This window comes from Gnatocerus cornutus, chromosome 6 (assembly GCF_029298725.1).
Source record: "Gnatocerus cornutus isolate USDA-ARS CGAHR chromosome 6, icGnaCorn1.1, whole genome shotgun sequence".
Lineage (NCBI taxonomy): Eukaryota > Metazoa > Arthropoda > Insecta > Coleoptera > Tenebrionidae > Gnatocerus > Gnatocerus cornutus.
The window spans coordinates 9,876,871-9,896,721 of NC_142238.1; the positions used below are offsets into that span (position 1 = coordinate 9,876,871).

General features: G+C 37.0%; 1 protein-coding gene across 1 annotated transcript in view; it reads right to left on the bottom strand.

Annotated features, from left to right (window-relative positions):
* Positions 1–802: 802 nt before the first annotated feature.
* Positions 803–19,851, bottom strand: part of LOC148172734 (uncharacterized) — a 50,221-nt gene continuing 31,172 nt past the window's right edge. The window contains exons 5-13 of the mRNA XM_088038445.1: positions 8,369–8,664; positions 7,949–8,144; positions 3,414–3,622; positions 3,169–3,363; positions 2,960–3,112; positions 2,736–2,911; positions 1,885–2,599; positions 1,683–1,832; positions 803–1,632 (exon numbers count right to left, since the gene is read on the bottom strand). Coding sequence (XP_087894571.1) covers positions 1,495–1,632; positions 1,683–1,832; positions 1,885–2,599; positions 2,736–2,911; positions 2,960–3,112; positions 3,169–3,363; positions 3,414–3,622; positions 7,949–8,144; positions 8,369–8,664 — 2,228 coding nt within the window. The 3' untranslated portion in view covers positions 803–1,494. The remainder of the gene's footprint in view (positions 1,633–1,682; positions 1,833–1,884; positions 2,600–2,735; positions 2,912–2,959; positions 3,113–3,168; positions 3,364–3,413; positions 3,623–7,948; positions 8,145–8,368; positions 8,665–19,851) is intronic.

Below are 19,851 nucleotides of genomic sequence, written 5' to 3' on the forward strand. Positions count from 1 at the left end.
TCGTTTTGTACCCAGAAATATAAATATTTAAAATTCGGCTGAAAACACAAAGCGAAACCACAATTTTGCTCGCTTTCTTGTATCCTTAATGTGGATGTTTTTTTCTAATAGCCCCATTATTGTTATTGAATTTCCCTTTTGCGTTACTTGGGAAAACATGGTCTCGTTTTTTCTTACAAAAATCGTTATAAATCTTTAGAAAACATTCAATTTCCTGCTAAATTCCCCACATCAAGCCGTAACGTCTTCTCTGCAAACTTTTTCATGGCCTCGCTCTTAAAACCGAAATGTTTATATGTCAGAAGCGATCTTTTTGCGGCGAGACTTTTATTATGAATTTCCGTGAATGTTATTTCCTTGCGAAACAACTTAAACTGGTTTATATCTGTTGCAGATTTTATTTTTGAAATTAAACTGGATTGTCTCGTTAACACAGGAAATTCGAGATTTCTTTAATCAATTTGTCTCGCGGGAATGCCAGAGGCGCCATTTTTAGTTGGTAGTTAGAAGAATATAATTAGTAAAGATGTATTTTATACATATAATTATCCTCTAAAAGGATGTTTTTAATTAAGAGATGTGAAAAGACACTTCTTACTTCCCTGCAATGTTAAAAACGATATTCCCTTAAGGAGTAAGTGTACAAATTAATGAGCACCGACTGCCATGAAATTAAAATTATGTAGATCACGCTTCAAAAAACAAATAAAAAATTCAACGGAATTTCAGGTTGAATAATGTTAACTAATATGTCTGTTTTTTGTTAGTATTTCAGGGAATGATTCAAGAATTAAAACCCAAGTTTGAAATGGTCTCAACGATATTTATTCATCTTTGGTTTACTTAAAAAGAATGAATTACCTATTAAAATTTCTATTAAAAAGTGTAACGAAACCGAAACGTAATGCTTCCATAACAAATATCGTAGATATATTTTTAGTTTCAAGTATTGCTAAAATTTAATTGATTTAATAGTTTTGATTCAACGTTATCTTACAAAAAATAAAGAATACACATTTTGCTATTCAGGCGAGAATTTAGAATACATTTTTAATATCATTATTTTTAAAATCGAATATTGTTGTACACTTTGATTCTACTTGTTGAACATTGAGTCTATAATAGTTGTAATATTTAGCTACGTACATTTTCTAACTAGACTTATATGATAAGTCTGCTTTAAGGTGTACCATAATAGTTTACAATACAAGACTAGCTTAAAATTCTAAATACGAGAACATTTTATACATTACATATTCGAAAACAGAACAAATGTAACAAAAATAGCATTTAAAAAATATAATCACATCTCGGGAGAATATTAAAAACAAACGTAATAAAATCGTTACTAAACTATCACATTTTTGTCTCAATAAGGAATTTAAAACTTGTTAAAACATCGCAAATCTTTCATATTGTAACATGCAATATACATATCAACTTCTATAGTGTTATATCTGATAGATGCTCTTAGAATATAACTTGTACTACGTTTCAATTCTCTGCATTGCTTTGTGGGCAGTCTTCTTTTGATTTAATTCTGGATACAACTATACATACTGGACCTCTGACTATTCGCAGCAAATCGATGATTTCGTTGGTGCTCATATGTTCTACGCTTTCGTCGTTTACCTAGAAAACACATCTTCAGATAACGAAATAAAATAAGAGAATTTTAGTACCTTAATAACGCGATCTCCCGGTTTTAATCTTCCATCTCTGGCGGCAACGCTGTCCGCATGGACCGCGCTGACATACGTTACTCCAGCGGCGCCTTGGAGACTGAAACCTAATCGGCTATTCCACCCCCGGTTCAGTTCGATTGCGAGAATCTAGAATAACCGAATAATATTTCTTCCCTAAAAACTTTATAATCATTCTTACTTGGTATTCGTCAACGAGGGTCATTTTGTGCCCTTCGTTTGGTTCTTCTTGGCCATCGAAAACCACCCCTTTCCACTTTTTCATGTTGGTGTCATCGCTCTTGGTCCTGCTAGTGGTAGCTACAGGTTTTTCTTCTAGTTCTGTCCCACATGGAGGGTGAGCAGATTGATAGGCTGGATTTTTGTAGCTGAATCCCGGATTGTCGCTAGGAATGTGCGGCATGCTCGCCGGTTCTTTCGGAAAACTATCCCCGCATTCTACCTCCGTGCTTTTGACGTCATCGTTGCCCAAATTATACGTCAAATTAGGTGCGTCCAGCACATCCGCATCGAGGTTGTTAAGTTCATAGGCGTTGTGAGCAAGCGAAAAGTTAAATCGGGGCTTCCTAGCCGCTACCGGTGTCTGATTAGGATTGTACAAGTCCAACGAGCTGGGGCGCGATGGTCTGTCACCATCATCTGGATCTATAGTGAAGAGATTCAGGTCGTCATCGTATGGATGCGGACATTTCTGAAGTAAACCCTCGTGGAACTGTTCGTCGTTTATCATGTACTTCATGGAGGCATCGGTCATGTGGGAAGCATCCGAAGGGCAAGCTTGGCGGCGAAGGCGGCGCGGAGACGCGGTCGGAGACTGAGTGCATTTATAAGTCGGGTGGTTACTGGGGATGAGCTTGCGGACAGCGATGTCGTTCAGCATGTCCACCGCTTCTTGTCTGTTAAATTTCCAAACTCGTACAGATTGAATATAAAGTTTGCCGCTGAAAACCTCAGCAATTTAACTAATTGAGTTATTGCTTGAAACCAAACTCGGAAATTCCGAAATTGGAGAAGCTTTAATGAATTCCATACCTGAGATGCGTTTTTTTGGAAAAGGAGGTCCTTGGTGTGGTTTCTGTAGGCGAGAGAGCAGCCACTGGAGTTTGCGCCGAGTCTCTGTACAACCGCAACTTCACAATGTCTCCACACTGCCTCAGAAACTGCACAGCCTGCTCGTGCGACATCGATGAAATCTCAACCTCGTTAACCTAGAAAATCGGTCCTGATTTCGGCAAGCGCGTCATGTTAAAACTCACAGCTATAATTTTGTCTCCTGCTCGAATCCTGCCGTCGGTGAGAGCGGGTTCACGCACTAAAGCCCTTACGTAATGTCCTAACGCGCTATCGTCTTCCTTACGTAACGTAAATCCTAGAGATCCCTGTATTTTGGTCAGCGTCACCTCGAATTCCTAAAAAAAAGAATAATTAAATCATTTTTAATTCCGTTGTATTAAATGAAACTTACGCCGTGGTAGTAGTCGTCTTCTGGAGTACAATACATCTCCGAAGGCTGTAAGTTAAGACTAGTGGGCGGCTCTCGTCTCGGTGGCGGTGGAGGAACTTCAGATATGGGACTCACACAGCTCAAGACATCGGGAGGAGGTCGACATACTTTTATTTCGACTTGATTAGGTGCAGTTCTTAGTACTTCTAGAGCCTCCTGTAAACTAAACATGCAGAGACGTGTTCCGGAATTTTTCATTTACTCACATAGTTTGTAAGGCCGGTAAGCGTAATTCCGTTAGCTTCTATTAAGAGATCCCCTACGTTTAATAGACCACATGCCGACGCTGGCTGATGTGGAAACAGTCTTTTAATTCTTATTAGTCCAGGCCACGAGCCGCCGCTGTCGATACCGCCAGTCACACTCAAACCGAGACCACGCGAACTTTTCGTCAGCTTCACGACAAAGGTGCTTTCTGAAAACAAAAAAAGGATAAATTTGAAGCTTTGTAACCACAAAAGAATTTTGGACGATAAAATAAATATTCCGCTCGTTTTCTGATGCGGTTAGGGGTGACGGTGTTCGCTTGATTAATAATAGCATTATTGTTTTGATGAGGCAATTTACAAAGCCTAGAGAGAGCCCTTTTATATGCACTCAAGGGCAGAGTTTGCAAATTAGAGAGAAGGAGCACCTTAATGCCTCGATTGATAATAGAGCGGCATTGTGAAGAGAGCGCATTTTAATCTCATTGGATGATTTATCTGCAGTAGACTCTTTAAAATGTGTAAGCAGAGACGCGTATTTTTGGAAAAGCGTTTCTGCGTGTCCTAATTGGCAACCGGGTTAATTATCTCCAGGCTTTTTATATTGATCTCGATCCAGGTTCCCTCAAAAAGGCCCAATCAACCATTGAGGTCAATCCCAAGTGATCTATTTTACTGCAAACCACCACGATTGACGTGTCCCCGGCATTATGGGACTTAATTGAGAACCAGAGAGAGACTAAGTTCTCTGCGAGTGGCACTAACGATTAAATAAAATCGATGTATCAAAACCCAGCAAGAGCTTTTTATTGAATGCAACACAACTTTCCTCTGAAGTGTTTCTAGGTAATTTCCAGAATAAATTTCGATGCTGCGTATACATAATTCTATAAGACGGATGTTTGCAGCGCCTGCGGCGGATATATCATGGAGTTGTTTGTGCAAAGTTAGTACTTATTACATTTCCCAAGATGCTGGTAAAATATCATATAACGCTCTCTACTGTACACACTACATTACGCTGCATATATAATGGGGGCCGCCACTTTCATCATCCGTTTTTGTTCCATATTCTTGATAATGCGGAAGACGAAAATGGAGAAAATTGCTCGCCCCAACTGCCACAAACACCCCTGAAGCTGCCCGACCGATAAAACTACCACAAATCATTGTCGGTTAGTAGCCAGCTTGTTTCATCCAGGATTCTCGCCATTGACTTATGGCTGACAGTAAATTTGCAAGGGATGCCCATTTAAGAGAAGAAAAACTTGTACATCGTTACAACACCCTTTCAACACCCTTGCCGTGTTTACGTGCTATAAAACATCATCCATTTAAAGCCTTTTTTGCAAAATTGATTCATAACTTTCCATTCTTAAAATCTCCAAGGTCCATTTAGGTTTTTTTTCTCCAGCGACACGCGATCTGTTGGGAGGCGATGATGTATTTGTCCGCTGAAGCCGCGAAATCGATTTTCCGCCATAAATCTTTAATTAAACGGTTCTTGGGGCGACGTCAGCGAAGATTAGTTCGCTCTCTTGGTTGACGAGTTGAAACAATTTTCCGTGTTTACTTGAAACTCACAAAATGGCTCTCTAGACAAAGACGCGTACATTAAAATTCATAAATGTCTGCAGCTATTTGCTCAGACCGCACCTAGAAATCAGAAAATCTGTAGCCGCTTGAGTGAAATGTAAATTAAAAACGGAATCCGAATCGCAATGAGAACCATTTCCTCCTCGTAGAGCGTAGTCTGATTGGACTGTTAGTTTGGGAAAACTCAACCATTTTGAGTCGAAATCGGTAAATATTGTACGGCGATTTCTTGGTTTAATTAAATTTATTATCACGGAAAGCAGAATTGGAGTTCCGTTTGATGTTAAAAATTAGAGCTGATGCTATTAGAGGTAGCGCATTATTTAAACGGTTATTAAAACCTCAATTCGTTTTTTGTTTTATTAAATATTCACAAGGCTGTTGAAGCGTTGTGTGTTGGAAATAAACTGCACGAAATGAATCCGTTGTGCGTCCTTCATTTTAAGAATCGGATTAATGGATTTAATTACAAATTATACGGCTTCATTTCCTCCATTTTCAGTTTTCATTTTCTTTCAAAAACTATGTCACAGTTGAATGATGATCTTTAAGTCGCTTGCGCTAATATCACGTAAGTAGGCATTTATAAAACGACATTAGAGTTTTTTAGTCTAACTTAATTATCTCGCTTTTCTGTACCGCCAGCGTTTAAAAGAGCCAACATCAGCGAATGTAATTCGCGAAATAGAGATACAACATCTAAAACAATGGATTTTTTTTTCTTCATCGTCTGCAGTTTCCCCGAGTGCACTTAACTTTCATATCTCCTCTCAGAGCGCTGGCCGACTCCATTAACCTAGTGTACAATTTGATATGATAAAAGTGGAGTTCTGGGAGCTCCACGATCGATTTAAGAAAGAATAGGAATTGTTTACGCGAATAGAGAGATTACGAAGTGCGTTGTAACATCTTCACAACTCACTTTTAAGTGAATTCTGGGGGATTCTCGTCTTCGGGCCTTGAGGAATGATGCTAATGGTGAGGCGTACTACTTTATAACTACACTCGAGGGAAGGAACCCCAGTCGGAACAGTAGTTTTACATGTTATATGTACGGGAAAAGAAAAATTACCGCTTCGAGCCTACTTATTCATTTATGGGTTGTGCGGATACGGTCAGATGGAAGCCCGGGACGAAGTGGCCAATTGGAGAAGGAGGCGGTGGGTTAATTGGAGCAGACCGAGGATCAGCAGTCCTGAATTTTTTCCTAGATTCCTTTTACAATTCTGCTCTGAATAGCCATGGCAAGTGCAGATTTCTTCCTCTTGTGCTTTCCTTAAGCTAATGTAAATTCGAACAATTAATTGACAATCTAGCGTACATACTTGAACCATTTATAGTAGCTTAAACGACCTGTAACAAGGGTCAACAAGCAAACCACAAATCTTCAGTACTTGCACAGACTGATTTTTAAGTGCAATGAAGCAATGAAAATAAACAACGCTTAGACTGTGTGGGAATAAAGATATTTAGGTATTTGGGGGACATAGAACGTCATTTGGAGCAAAAAACAGTATAAGCGCTTCACAATGAAATCCTCTTAGCAAAATTCATTATTCAATAGATGCCTACTTAGCCAAGTTTCAGCTCAGATATCAACGTTAGAAGAACATGCAGAGCAATGCTTTAAAGTATGGCGCTGCCTCCGACAATCGATCGACCCTTGTAAATCAACAATGGCATGCACTTTTCTTCGATTTTTACCAGTTCGATATCGCTGAATTTACAAAATATTTCAAACACACCATTAAGCCGTCTCAAGCCTGAAATGCAAATCATGCCTGGTATTTCCACAAAACGCCGCGGTATTATAGCAATTTACATACATCTAGCAATATAAAATTTTCGTTTAAGTGTGGAATCCTTAACATAACACGATATTTTCTCGTAAGCGGCTTACAAATGGAGACCTCATTTCCGGTAACCAGCAAGCAAGCTTTGTGTTTTGTTATCTAGATTGAGTCTGATTTTGTCAGGAGTGTGGTGCTAATGAGAGTTTTACAGGGGATAAGTAAGAACCAACATGCGCCCATAGGTGTACAAATAAAGAGGGTTGGCAACTTTCATTTCACGAGAGAGTGAGTTCGTGAAGTGTCGTGCTCTGGTTTAAATCCGGGACATGGAAAAAATGACGACAGAATGAGTTTATCTGGATTACAGGGAAAATTAAAACGTCAGGATTACAGTGAGGTGTAGTTGACAAATATAAAGTGGAGCAGCCGGATGAGAAGTTTGAGGTGATGACACAAACAAATATTTTAACATTTCAGTTGGAAATTTTCATCAAACTTTATCACCTGATGGATTAGATCCTCGACTTTTTAGTCTGGAACACATTTCATTTTATTTGTTTGTGAACACAGTGTCAAGATGAAGAAAGAATGACAAAAACGAGCTTTTGATTCCGCCATCTCGGTATTTAGGTCCTGCATTCATTTTACGACTGAGCTCATTGCAAAATCGGAAAGGAAACAGAAGGGAAGCAATAGAATGCAGATATTATCATGGAGTGTGAAAACGATCGTAAACACAATAAAATCTTGTGGGCACATCAATGCACGGATGCAACATCGAAGTTCTAAAATAAGGTCAAAATGTCTCGTCTGAATAGAGACCTAGATCCCCGAGTTCCCCGAATGGAAATCAAGCGAAACTTTTATTCAAGCCATACTTCCCACATCGTAATAATCATAACACGAAGGCATTGTTATCGCATTGGTGTTAATAAGACGGCGAAGTGGTAGCAAAAAATCTCAAAGGAAACAATTTATTCGACAATGGTGGAGCGCCGCCGCCGTTCTTAGACTTCATATAGGATGATGTAATATCATCGAGTGAGCCAAAACATCCAGCTCCATCGTATAAATTCTCATCGATCGGTTGATGTCAAAATATCTCAAATTTAAGAGAGTTCTTTATGTTCTTTCGAAAACACGTACCTGGTGTGATGAAAGGGTAGCAAGCGTGGGGTTCCAGGTGGTGGTGACACTGGCTGTCATGGTCGGGCAACGGCGGCGGATATTCCTCCTCGGGGGAACGTTCCGAACCGTAACCTTGGTCGCAGAGCGCTGTCTGGTTATCTGAAAACTTCCAGTGAAGCGGCGCCCCATCCCCCAACGGAGGTATCCTCTGCACCTGCAATGCCGCATAAAACAAACCATTAGGCAAAATGAAATGCTCCCCGACCGGGAGAAAATAGTCCCCATAAGTAGAGACAAACTTCCAGAAAACGCTAATACGAGTGTTTTCCATCTCACAAAATAACAAGGGATTGAACGGGATTTCGCAATTATTAATTAAGGGTTAGGAATGAGCAAAACTCCAAGACTTAATTTATGAATTTTCGAATTTTCGCTGACCTCATCAAGGGGTGGTTTCTCGCAATCATGGTGGTTGTTATTGCAGCCGGTTGAGTTTCTGTCATCTAAATAACTTGGAAGACTGCCGCACATCTTGCCGTCGCTATGGCGTCCCTTTCCGTTGCAGATGCTGCCGCTGGATTGGGAACGTCGTCCAGATAACCCTTTGGACGAGTGACGGCTGACGTTGGCTCCCATCTTCACATGATCGCTTGAAGAAAGACGACGCACCAGCTGCAGCAAGTCGGAATCACCGCTGCCGACGACGTCCTTTGGATGCTCTTTCACCACACGTGCTGCAAAAAAAGAAACATTTAATTGTGGGAACACACATCCAACAGATTGCGTAATCTTCTCGTACTTGGATATATCAATTTCGTATGAAATTAGTGGGTGTGCGGTTATCCAAACGAAAACTTTAGAAGGTTAACGATGATAATGAGTAATGCAAAATGCATGAGAAAAGAATCATTCGGTTGGAAAAAAATACACGATAGCTTTATATGGGGAAGTCCGAAATTGTTCACAACGCGTCAGTTGGCCCGAAAATTGTGCCTCTAATCACCGAGGGCTATTGATTTTTGAAAGTAATAAACAGAAGTGAAACAATTATTTAGTTATCAGATAAAATAACAACAAACATTACAAAAATTTCCTTATTAACTTCCTGTAATGATCTAATGACTACAAAAGCAAAATCAGGTTCTACTTTCAGTAATAAAATTAGCATTCTTTGATCAAATTGTATCCTTTTATTGCACCTTCTGTTCTATAATTAGTAGCAAAATTTTTCACAGCTATATTACATGCAACTGGGAAAATAAACATTCTCAAATTACAGAAGATATAATAACACGAATTTTGATAAACCTGGAAATAATAAATATTTACCAGTTTTTCACCAGAAACGATTTTAACTTCTTACGAAAAGTTAATTACTCACTGATAACTGTATATAATGGGGTTAAATGTTGCCACAAAATGTAAACAATCCAAAACCCGTGGATGGGAACTACTTGTAACAGTAATTCACACTAGTTAAATTATATTTTTAAATTAATAACAATAAAAAATTGTTGGCCTAAATTAAAAATATCTCACACTTTCGGTCTAAAGCGAGAACGCGTAAATTTTAAAATAAGGCCGCAATTAAATTTAATAAAAATCAATCATTTAGACATATTTGTTTTGTCAAAACGTTGTTTTATTGGTGGTGACAACATAAGTGGTGTTGATTTATTTAATTATTGGTTTTTGAATCAGCTAGAATTAAAACTGTTATTGTACTGTAAAGTGTCACTAATAAATAATAGATCAATGTTATGCTACAATTTAAACTTTCGGTTTGAATGGAAATGTGGAAAATTTGTTTCCGAGGAACAATAGGAAGCTCCGGATGAAGTGTATTTTTTCGTTCCATTTTTGAGTTTAATTCTGCACTAGTTTACAATTAAAAATTCATTGGTGAGAACGACTTTTCCAAGGAAACAATGTGAAGTAAAATCAAAGCGAATTAGAACAGTACTTGCTTTCGTCCGCATGCTTCCACGAGTTTGCACACCCACTCAACCTTTTACTTGATTAATGTTATTTTTGTGAAATAAATACATTCTTGCAAGCTACTGAAACGTGATCAAATAAAACATAATTAATGATTTTTTCTTGAATCCGTTTTTATTGTCAAGAGAAATCTTGCTCCTCCTTGTTAAGAGTAAAACTAGGCAGAAACATTGTAGACAAACGCCTTGGGCTATATCGCAGCTTCCATTTCTTCAAATCCGATCGTGCTTGTAAGCGGTTGTATCTCCGTAATTGATGGTGTTTTCAGCGAAAACGCATCGATAAAAAAGTAAATGAAATCACGACTTTTAAAACCTCCATCCACGTGGAATCCGTAATTTATGGCTTCTCCAAGAAATTGGAGGTTGATTCGGAGGCAAATGGCGTGCCGTAACTTGCATTTAAACGATAATAACCAGCGAGATGCTAAAAAACGACAACTGCAAAATCACTGTTGGTGAGCAATAATTAATAATTTTGCCGGTTTTGACTCGGAGGTAAACGCTGTCGACAACAAATAGCATTGATTATTTTAATATCGGTCGTAAGTTTCGAGGTGGTAGCTGCATCGGATCGGCAATTGTGGCTTCTCGTAATTCAATTATGTACTGGGACGGAGTGGAAAGGACGTGCAGTGTTATTTTTGCATCGACAAACTGAAGGAAAAACTCCAAGACAGTCGCGGATGAATTGTTATTATCGCTAGTCACGGACAACACATGGCATTTTAATAGCTGATAGCGTGGATGCCAGCGTCCTTGCTCCAAGTATGTGGACGGTATTTTCACCGGTGGTAATTAGGAAGTGAGGCTTGCTTTCTTGGAGATGGTAAAAGTAGGAAACAATGTCAGTAATGCGAAATAGATGGCCGATTTTCCATAATAAACGAATATTGGTGCTTGTTTGCTCTGTCACGACTTTGTGTGAAGATGTACAATCTTCCGTTTTTTTCTACACCATTTGATGGAACTTTAGTTTTAATAACAGACAATGCGATTTATTGTTATACATACAAATTGGTCATTTCTTCACCCAACTAGCCATTGTTTCTATAATGCACATCTAAACTACGAATTCATTGCCCCATACAGTTTTAAACGTTATTAAAGCAAATTTCGTATGCACTTGTAAGGTGATTCGCTTTTCAAATCTAGATCGAATTAAAAAATAATAGGAAACAGCTCTGAGATGAGAAAAATATGTATCAGCTCTTATATCAGTGCAGAAAATGTTGCCAACTACACGAAAACAATGAAGCTTTTACTGAATAAAATAACAACCGGCTGTTGCCTACCAAATTTCCATTCAATAGTAATAATAGTGAACAGACAGCGATCTCACGTGTTTCGCTGTGGCAGTCAGAGAATCAAAGTAATGGTTTTGCTCACATTTTTCAAACAATGAATTATCAATGTAACAATCGCAATTGCTATTGTTCCGACGTAGATTTAATAGTTGTTGGAAACACATTAATCTGTCAGCACCGACGTTCATTTTCACAAGTGGAAAGTAATTGGCGAATTTGACGGAACGAACAATAAAATAAAGGAGATCATCGAAAAAGGAAAACTTTGAAAGTTGTAGTTCGCTCTCAATAAATCAAAGGTATTTGTAGAATAATTACTCAATAGATCCGCCGGATTCACAATTGTGAAATCATTAATTTTTCGATATTTCTCCGGAGACCCAGCGTCTGCGATTAAATTGAAGCGTCAAATTAAAATTTATGATGGATTTTTCGGAGTCTAAATATTTTCGCTTGAACGACGGGGTTGCTTTGTCCTTCGTTCTTTTATGATCGCAAAAATGACGTTCATAGCTGAAGCAAACATGTTCGAATGGACGCACTTCGCCAATTAGCTTTGCAATGGAAATTTCATGCAAAAAAATGGAAATACGTACCATTTGGACCATAATCGATGATGCTTTTATATATGTAAGCATCACTAACTTGGCGACTTACACAAATGAGGGAACACATTCTTCACAGAACCCACAAAACGAAATCAGTTCTGTGTTATCGTTATACCTCTACAGCGTCTACTGATTGTAAATTAGACGCGAGATTGCTGACTGCATAGCAGCGACTGAAGAGTGGAGACTGAAGAGTTTCTTGCATGATGGACTGGTCTGATTCACACGTTTCATTTCTTCGCTTTCCCGCGGAAATTTATTGGTTTATTTTTGCTCTATGGGGAAGAAAACGGGTGAACGGAACTAAATAAAAGATATTTTTTCCATCCTATCACGAGACAAACTTTATTGGATTTTCTCCCAACGGCACATTTCATGCTGTGACTTTCAGAACATAATTTAAAGAAAAAACATTGAGATCCCTAAAATAACCAGCTTCATTTTATTATCCCACTTAATTTGCGTTTCTAACTCGTGTAGGCTCAATTTTACTCCTCGTATGAAAAAATCTGTGGAAGCCCTATCATCATTTCCTTGAAATCTTAAGGCAGTTATCGCTCATCGTCAGTCTGCTTTCGTGTTTAGATTCAGGATAAAAACGTCGGTTCTAATCCTTTCGCCCAGCCACAGTTCTGAGATAACTTTAAAAATCCCGAAATTTAAGACGTAAAGAATGTCACGATCCTGTCTTAAAATATGAACAAAGACGGTATTTAAAATTACGAGCAGAACATCAAATAAAAGATAAGCCCCGAGAAAATAAAATATACGTAATGAAAAAGAATCTTGCTTTATTTGATTTGAGTCTGGATTTATACGAAGGATGCGTTCTTAAAGACGAATTGGTGTTTTTCAGTCATTTGAAGAGGACAGTTTTATCGGCATTGATTAAAATTCATTCAAAGTTATACAGGATGATCGAGTTGCACTATAAATTCCGGTGAATCTGCATATCCGTAAAGGTTCGTGCGTCTAATCGCGTTCAGGACGTTTCGCAAACACCTAATTACCACCCATTTACATAGAAAGGTACTTAGCAGTTTATCTTTGCGATTATGAAGCATTTAAAGATAGCCATCCATGGATCGTCATCATCCCATTTGGTTAATATTCAAATCGCTACATGTGATGCAAATTAATCGAACCTGCAACCTGCAAGACTTTTTAATCGGATTAAATTGCTTATTGGATTAGTTTAGCATTAAGACATATATCCCCGTTGCTTGCAAAAATTGCCACAATAACCTGGCTGTGTTATTCGCGCTTTAATTGTATCATAAATTCATTTAACAGGGACATTTCAACTGTCGAGTTGGAAATAACAAAAAAACTTGTCCAATGAAGTGTTAGTGTCGGTCCAAATAGTGTTATTATCACGATGAGCGACCTTTTTGTTAATTACACCACGCTCTGCGATGTTTCGGTTCAACGCTTGCAAAACATTTTCGCCATGTTGCACAAATTAAATTACGTTGTCTAAGGCGAATGTATCAATATCGATTCCCCTAGTTCAGCCTCATGTTGTAAACGAATTTCAACTATTTAAGTGAGTAGTTGAGTGTGGCATAAATTTCATGAAATAATCCACTCGTAATCTATTTCTGGAAGAGTTAATTCGTAAGTCAGGAGACGATGGAAGAAGCATTTTCCAGAAACAAACTGAGTTGATAGAACTTTTTACAAAAAACAAAAAATTTGTCTTTGAAGTTAGGATGAAAATTCTCTCCATAGAGGAGTAGGAATTAGAAATTAAAGTGGGCCTGAAAATTACGCTTTGTGTTTAGATGGCAACATATTTCATTTCTTACGAGGCTTACATTAGCAAAATGGTTAAACTTTAGTAATTTTGACTTTGGCAATTTTAATCAATCATCGCACTGTCTTTATTATTGTTTTGTCTCCGAGTTGTAGCTGTTTACGAGCGAAGGGCATTACAAATTTAAAAGTGAAAGACTTATGTGATGTAAAAATTCGGAAGTTCTAGATTGTCCCAGAAAAGAGTCATTCCAGAAGAGAATTATGAAGTAATCAATTCTTACGTACTAGTAGTACTGGTTATGCACAACTACTTAACTAAATAAATGGATTGTTTGCAAAAGAGAGAAAGTGTGAAAAATAACAGTGCCACTCAAATTTAAAAGAGATAATTATCAACTTTTTGCCTAATTTGGTAATTGAAAGATAATTAAAATTAAAATGTGTATACGTCATTTTTTTTGCAGAGAATTTACCGATTTACAAAGGACTACACTACCGAATGCAACCAAAGATACAATTTTCTTGATACTTTGATACTTGATACCTTATTTCGTTAACTTTATTTAGCATGAAATTTGTACACTCCTGACAGCAATGTAATTTTCGAAAATTTTCAAACCTTTTGCGCACCTTGGGTCGTAAAGATACGTGAATCCGTCTGTATAACGATAAAAGACACAAAATAAAAATAAATACATTCTAATTTACACTGAAAATAACAAAAATAAATGTTTATTGATAATTTTACAAATGTGACAGTTCTTGTTTGACATTCCTGAAAAACTGTAAGAGTTAAAAAAAAACATCATTGAGTAACTCGCTAGCCTAGACGACTAGTCAGAGCCGCATTTTAATTTGGCGCAACAAAAAAATTTTTGCAGGAAAAATAAGATTTAGTTAAATGGATTCTGCCAGGCGGTATTAAATAATTTTAATAAAATCGTACAATCAAAGAATTGCAAATATATGGTTGAAGAAAATAAAATTAGATTAACCATTTCTTGATTTGAATTTGTCTGGAAAAGTCGCGAATTGAGCTCAAAGCAAAAAATATATGGAAATTTTAGAAAATGCTTATTAAAAAATAGCCAAAGAATAAATTCTGCGGCATCAGAGAATATCTGTGAAAATTACTTTCGCTGCTTCCATTTAACATATTGCTTGGCTTATTAAACATAAAAAAGATGAGAAAATCACTTGGGAACCTTCCTACTAAATTACCTATAATTTTTTCCTTAAACTTTTCTAAATTTCTGAAATTTGTGAATTTTGCTCTAAATGAAAAATTGAACTCACAAGCTACAAATATGAATCTTGATCTAATAATAGTAATAACTTTACAGTTGTGGTTCCGAATCCGCCGAACATTTAATAATCAGATTTACAGAATAAACGACGGCGTTGTCACAATAAAAGTTATCGTGGTCGGTTATCGTTATCACGAGTTATTATTATTCACAAAAACACTCCAAATCGTAACTGGGTCAAACTTAAAATATCCATTACTCTCGACTTTTAATTTCGAGACCATTGTGGCTATTGTAGATCTAGACTTTGTTTTTTTTTGGTGAGCCCGAGTCAAATGTCGTGCTAAAAATACAAAGCTCCATCCTCTCTTTCTGCGTCCAATAAAGTTCATTCGCATTCATCTGTGACAAGTATGTTTACAGGGAATCTAATAAAATTCTCTTGCACCTATCACCTATCATTCAGGTTATATCGTCTGCATATTAAATCGGCCAATTGAGCGCGTTTAAGAGCATTGAACTGCATGAACATTTTAGTCCAACTCGTTAAGTTTTATATCCATGCACGATAAACGAATAAATTTATTTCGATCGGACAACTCGTGTAGCACCTATGATGCTCCAACGGTAGGATTAATTTTTATGGGTTAGTAAAAAGGATAGAATTTTCCCTTGCAAAATTTTTTATGGCGCAATCATAATAAAAAAGCATTTTTTAAAGCGAGCCCCGGCTAAAGTATGCGAAATAAAAGCCAAGTCAAATCGACTGTTCCCTTGTCATTTTATACACTTCTAACGACGTCGTTCAACGTGACGATTTGAGAGCTACATAGAGGCTTAAGAAAGAATCTGAGTTTCAATGATTGTGTGCACTTTATATTAGAACAATAAAATTGCAGAAATACAGACGCAATTTACGGTCTTTGTTAATGACACGCCTAATAAATTATACCATGCTTGGGTTGAGCGTGTCAAGGGCTCTGCAGAGAGCGCTCGATTCGAACCAGAATGGAAGCGTAAAAGGAGAAAATCTGTATAATTATCGACTGTTCTTTTCAATGTGTGATTTGTGACAAAACATCACTTCAAAGTATGAAACGATGCCGGCGGAGTTTTCATCATTTAATAAGGTTCTGAATTTTAATTATAATACTCCTACATTTTTAGACCCAAAGTGGAAAACTTCCCGGCATTATTATTCTGCAACTTTTTGTAAATTGAAATTAAATTACTTTTCATTTCAATGGAAATGTTTATATTACATTAATAAATTGGCAGAGCTATTCACGCCAATAAAGCAAAATTCTAGTTACTTAGCGAGAACTAAAAATAATGTAAAGGTGACGGAACAATGGTTTCGTACAACATTGTTTGTCTAACATAATGAAACACGCATTTAGTTTTCAGTTACAAGTCCAGTCACCTATCTGTCTAACCGCCTCTGATATTGTTCTGAGATTTTCAAAAGAAAATATACAATGAACAGAAAATTTAGTAATTTTGTGAGAAGGAAACAACTTTCATATCTTATTTGTAACAATTTCGATGAGCTGCCAGCTGTGTGATTATGATTACTCAACGGTAATATTCAATCTGCACTCACCTAACCGAACGAACATCCGCGCATTTCCACCAATGCACTTTCATTAGAAAAAACTTACCATTAAAACCATTGCACCTCCATCAATTAAGTAACTGTGAAGTAATTATAATATGTTATGGGCTTTAATAAAACGCAGCCATGTTAACCGTTTCTGACAAGTTTGTAGATTTAATGCAGAAAGCTCCATCCCAAGGCATAATTATGGAAATGAGGCAGTAAATTCCATATTAGACTTTTATTTTGCAGCTTCGATAAGAATTATTAACGTTATTTAAAACTCGTTTATTATCCTGCGAAATTAAACAATCTATTTGCTGTATAATAAATATGTTAAGGTGAGTTTTTCTGCACCCCGAGGGAAATAAATTCAAATGTACACAAGAATTTTTTAGCGTTACGCCAGACATCGATATTCGCCAGCGTTGCTTTTTGTGGATCATCTTTCGTTATTTACCGGAATTTTCCATATTCTCCGGGCGAACTTTCGTATGGAATTTCATCGCAAGTTAAGTGAATGAACACAAGAATGATAAGCTGCTATAATTTCCATGACAAATATTGCACGGTTTCCTATTTAGCGAGGTAATTTGGATAATGAGCTGAAATATAGCCGCAAAGTTTAGAGAAATTTTCATTAGAACTTCGCCTACAATTACCGTTATCGTTAAAGAATAAAAATGGCTACAATATGAAAAAGCGCGAGATTTCCTCGACTACCGCGCATTTTTATACATTTTCTTCTAATTAGTACAGACTGTACCAACTAAATAACTTGATAAAGTCAAGACTGGGACGATGCTACAACTTGTTTTTTTTGCCGACATGTTGGTACTACCTATTTACTATGTATGAACAAGGCTATCAGCACATCAAATTAATTTGCATCCATTCTACCTACCCGTGTAACAATGTTGCCACTTAAACGAAAGCTTCAGCATTGTAAATAATTGGTCAAGGAGCATTATTTTAATAAGTTGGAGTCACGACACTTAACATGTTAAGGTTTTAGATTTTATCGGTGCAAGCTTGCTCCATTTTTGTTAGATCGAAGCGTTCGTGGTCAAAGCTAAAAGAAAAAAACGGTGGTTCATAATTCGCACCTGTGAGAAAAAAGACAAATTTATGTCTTAATAATAACGTCAACTTCACGAGGTGCAAAAAGAAGAGAACTGAACACTAATAAAGTTTTATTTTATTCGATTCCTTGTTATTCTAGTAAACATTTTAAAGTGTTTGTAGAATAAACAGCGCAGTTTATTTGATTCCCGGGTTTCACGCTTTTGATAAAAATTACGAATTTCTTTTTCATTAGCGTTCGAACTCCAATCACCATAATCGGTGCATTGATTGAACTTTTTTATTTTGATAACTGCAGTTTCACTTCCCACTTAAACTCGTTTAAATCAGATAAATAAATAAATTAGCTCCATTGATCTTCGAGCACGATTGTTTAGCCGCACAACGCTATTAACTTCCCCGGAAGATGTTTGTTTACAAACAAGATGCATTTCTACATCTTAATTTTAGAAGCAGGCTAATATTAGCCGTGTTTATGCATCTATCGAAACTTGGTTATTTTTGTCAGTCATTAAAATTTTTTTGTTCCATCGACCTCCTGTTACAGAATTAGACACGTCGATGTGTAGGGATCACAATAAATCAGCCGCAAACGAAAGAAAAAGGCTAATTTGATGCTAAATTTTACGTACCGGATTTCTAATTCAAGATCCTTGAGACCAAACTGTGCATTAACAATTACATTAAGACGGATAATCTTCCAAATTAACATTCACTTCCTCTTTCGAGATTTTCTAACTGTGGATGACTCACACAGGTATGAATAAACTTTTGATAATTTAATTAGACATAATTTAGATACAAATCTTCCCCAAACCTTTGAATTGGGATCATTCATCTGTTGTAAATTGCATGATAACGCGATTATGAAAGTAACAATTCCTCTGCCGCTAAAGTAAATAACGCAGAACAATGAAAATAAATTTAATAAAAGTTTCATTGCGTCAAGCGTGGCGGGGAAACGGTTACTGTAACATGATTTTTCTTCTGATTTAATTGTTAAATTAAGAAATAGACCGCAGCAAAACGTACCTACATACATTCTACTATTACAAAACTCATTTCCTCAACGGATAAATCATGAATTGGAGAGCCCAATTGAAAAAAAAAACATTTCTTAAATGGATCCGTGTTTTCCTGCGAGCGGAAGCAACATTAAATCTTAATAACCTTCCGCAGACCCAATTCCTGCGACCGAAATCGAACCCCGCACAAAAAGAAAGAAACATACCGTAATTATAATCCAGCATCGTCGCAATCACAGTTACAAAACCCCTCGACAATTGCATTCGTTGCACTGTGTAATCCCTGAAAACAATCACGTTCCTGCACTTTCACTACATTTCCTGCGTTGTGTTATTCATATTTTTCGTTCGTTTCGGTGGTCGAGAACGACTTCACCAAACTGCTCTTTATTTCAAACTCTCTTTGCTTTGAATTGGCGACGAGACGGTTGAAAAACGTTCGCAGAAAGGTGGGGAATTCGAGTGAGTTGTACAATACCGTCGTCATCTCGCACACCGTTCAATTTCTGGGCTCTCGTGGAATCCGTTGTGCATAAAAAAGACCTCGTCACGCCGTTGAAGATACCACGAAACGAAGAGAATTAAGAATTCTTTGCGCGTTATAGGGTTGGACCAACGAAACAAACAACTTCGAAGGGCAAATTTACGTGGAAATGGGCGGGAGATAGATTTAAATTTGTAAATTGTTGCCAAGGTTTCTTCATAGCGCGTGGGTGGAACTGGAAATTTGGAATTTCAACCGTACTGGGTTTGTCTAGACGACGTTCAGTGTCCATCAACATAAAACTTATAAATGAGTTGAATTAAAATTGCTGGAAACTGGTCGGTCGATTAGCGAAATTTAAATGTTCTATTCCAGCTCGAGCATTCTTGGACGCAAATCGTATGCAAAAATTGAAAGACGCTTTTCTGTCTTCTCAGTCTGCTGTCAATTTTATACTACAGGTGCAAGAATATGTATTTTGCACCTAGAACGTGTATTTTATACCTGCATAAAAGTGGTTTTCATAATTTTCTCATTATATTGAAATTGAAACCAGACAAAGAAACAGAGTGGCGTCTGCGTCTAAAAATAATTACAAAAAGTAAAAGTAATCTTCAATCTTATCTTTGGCAACAACAGCAATAAGTAGGTTATAATATGTTCTAAAATTAAGGTTTTACGTTTTTCGAGAAAAATGACGCGTTCAACTTTACCAATTTTGAATCATCAGTTCATTTTATTTGTACCCTAAAAACCTTATTAGAAACTTTTAAACCAATCTTTGTCTTATTTAATACTTATTTATTTTGTTATTT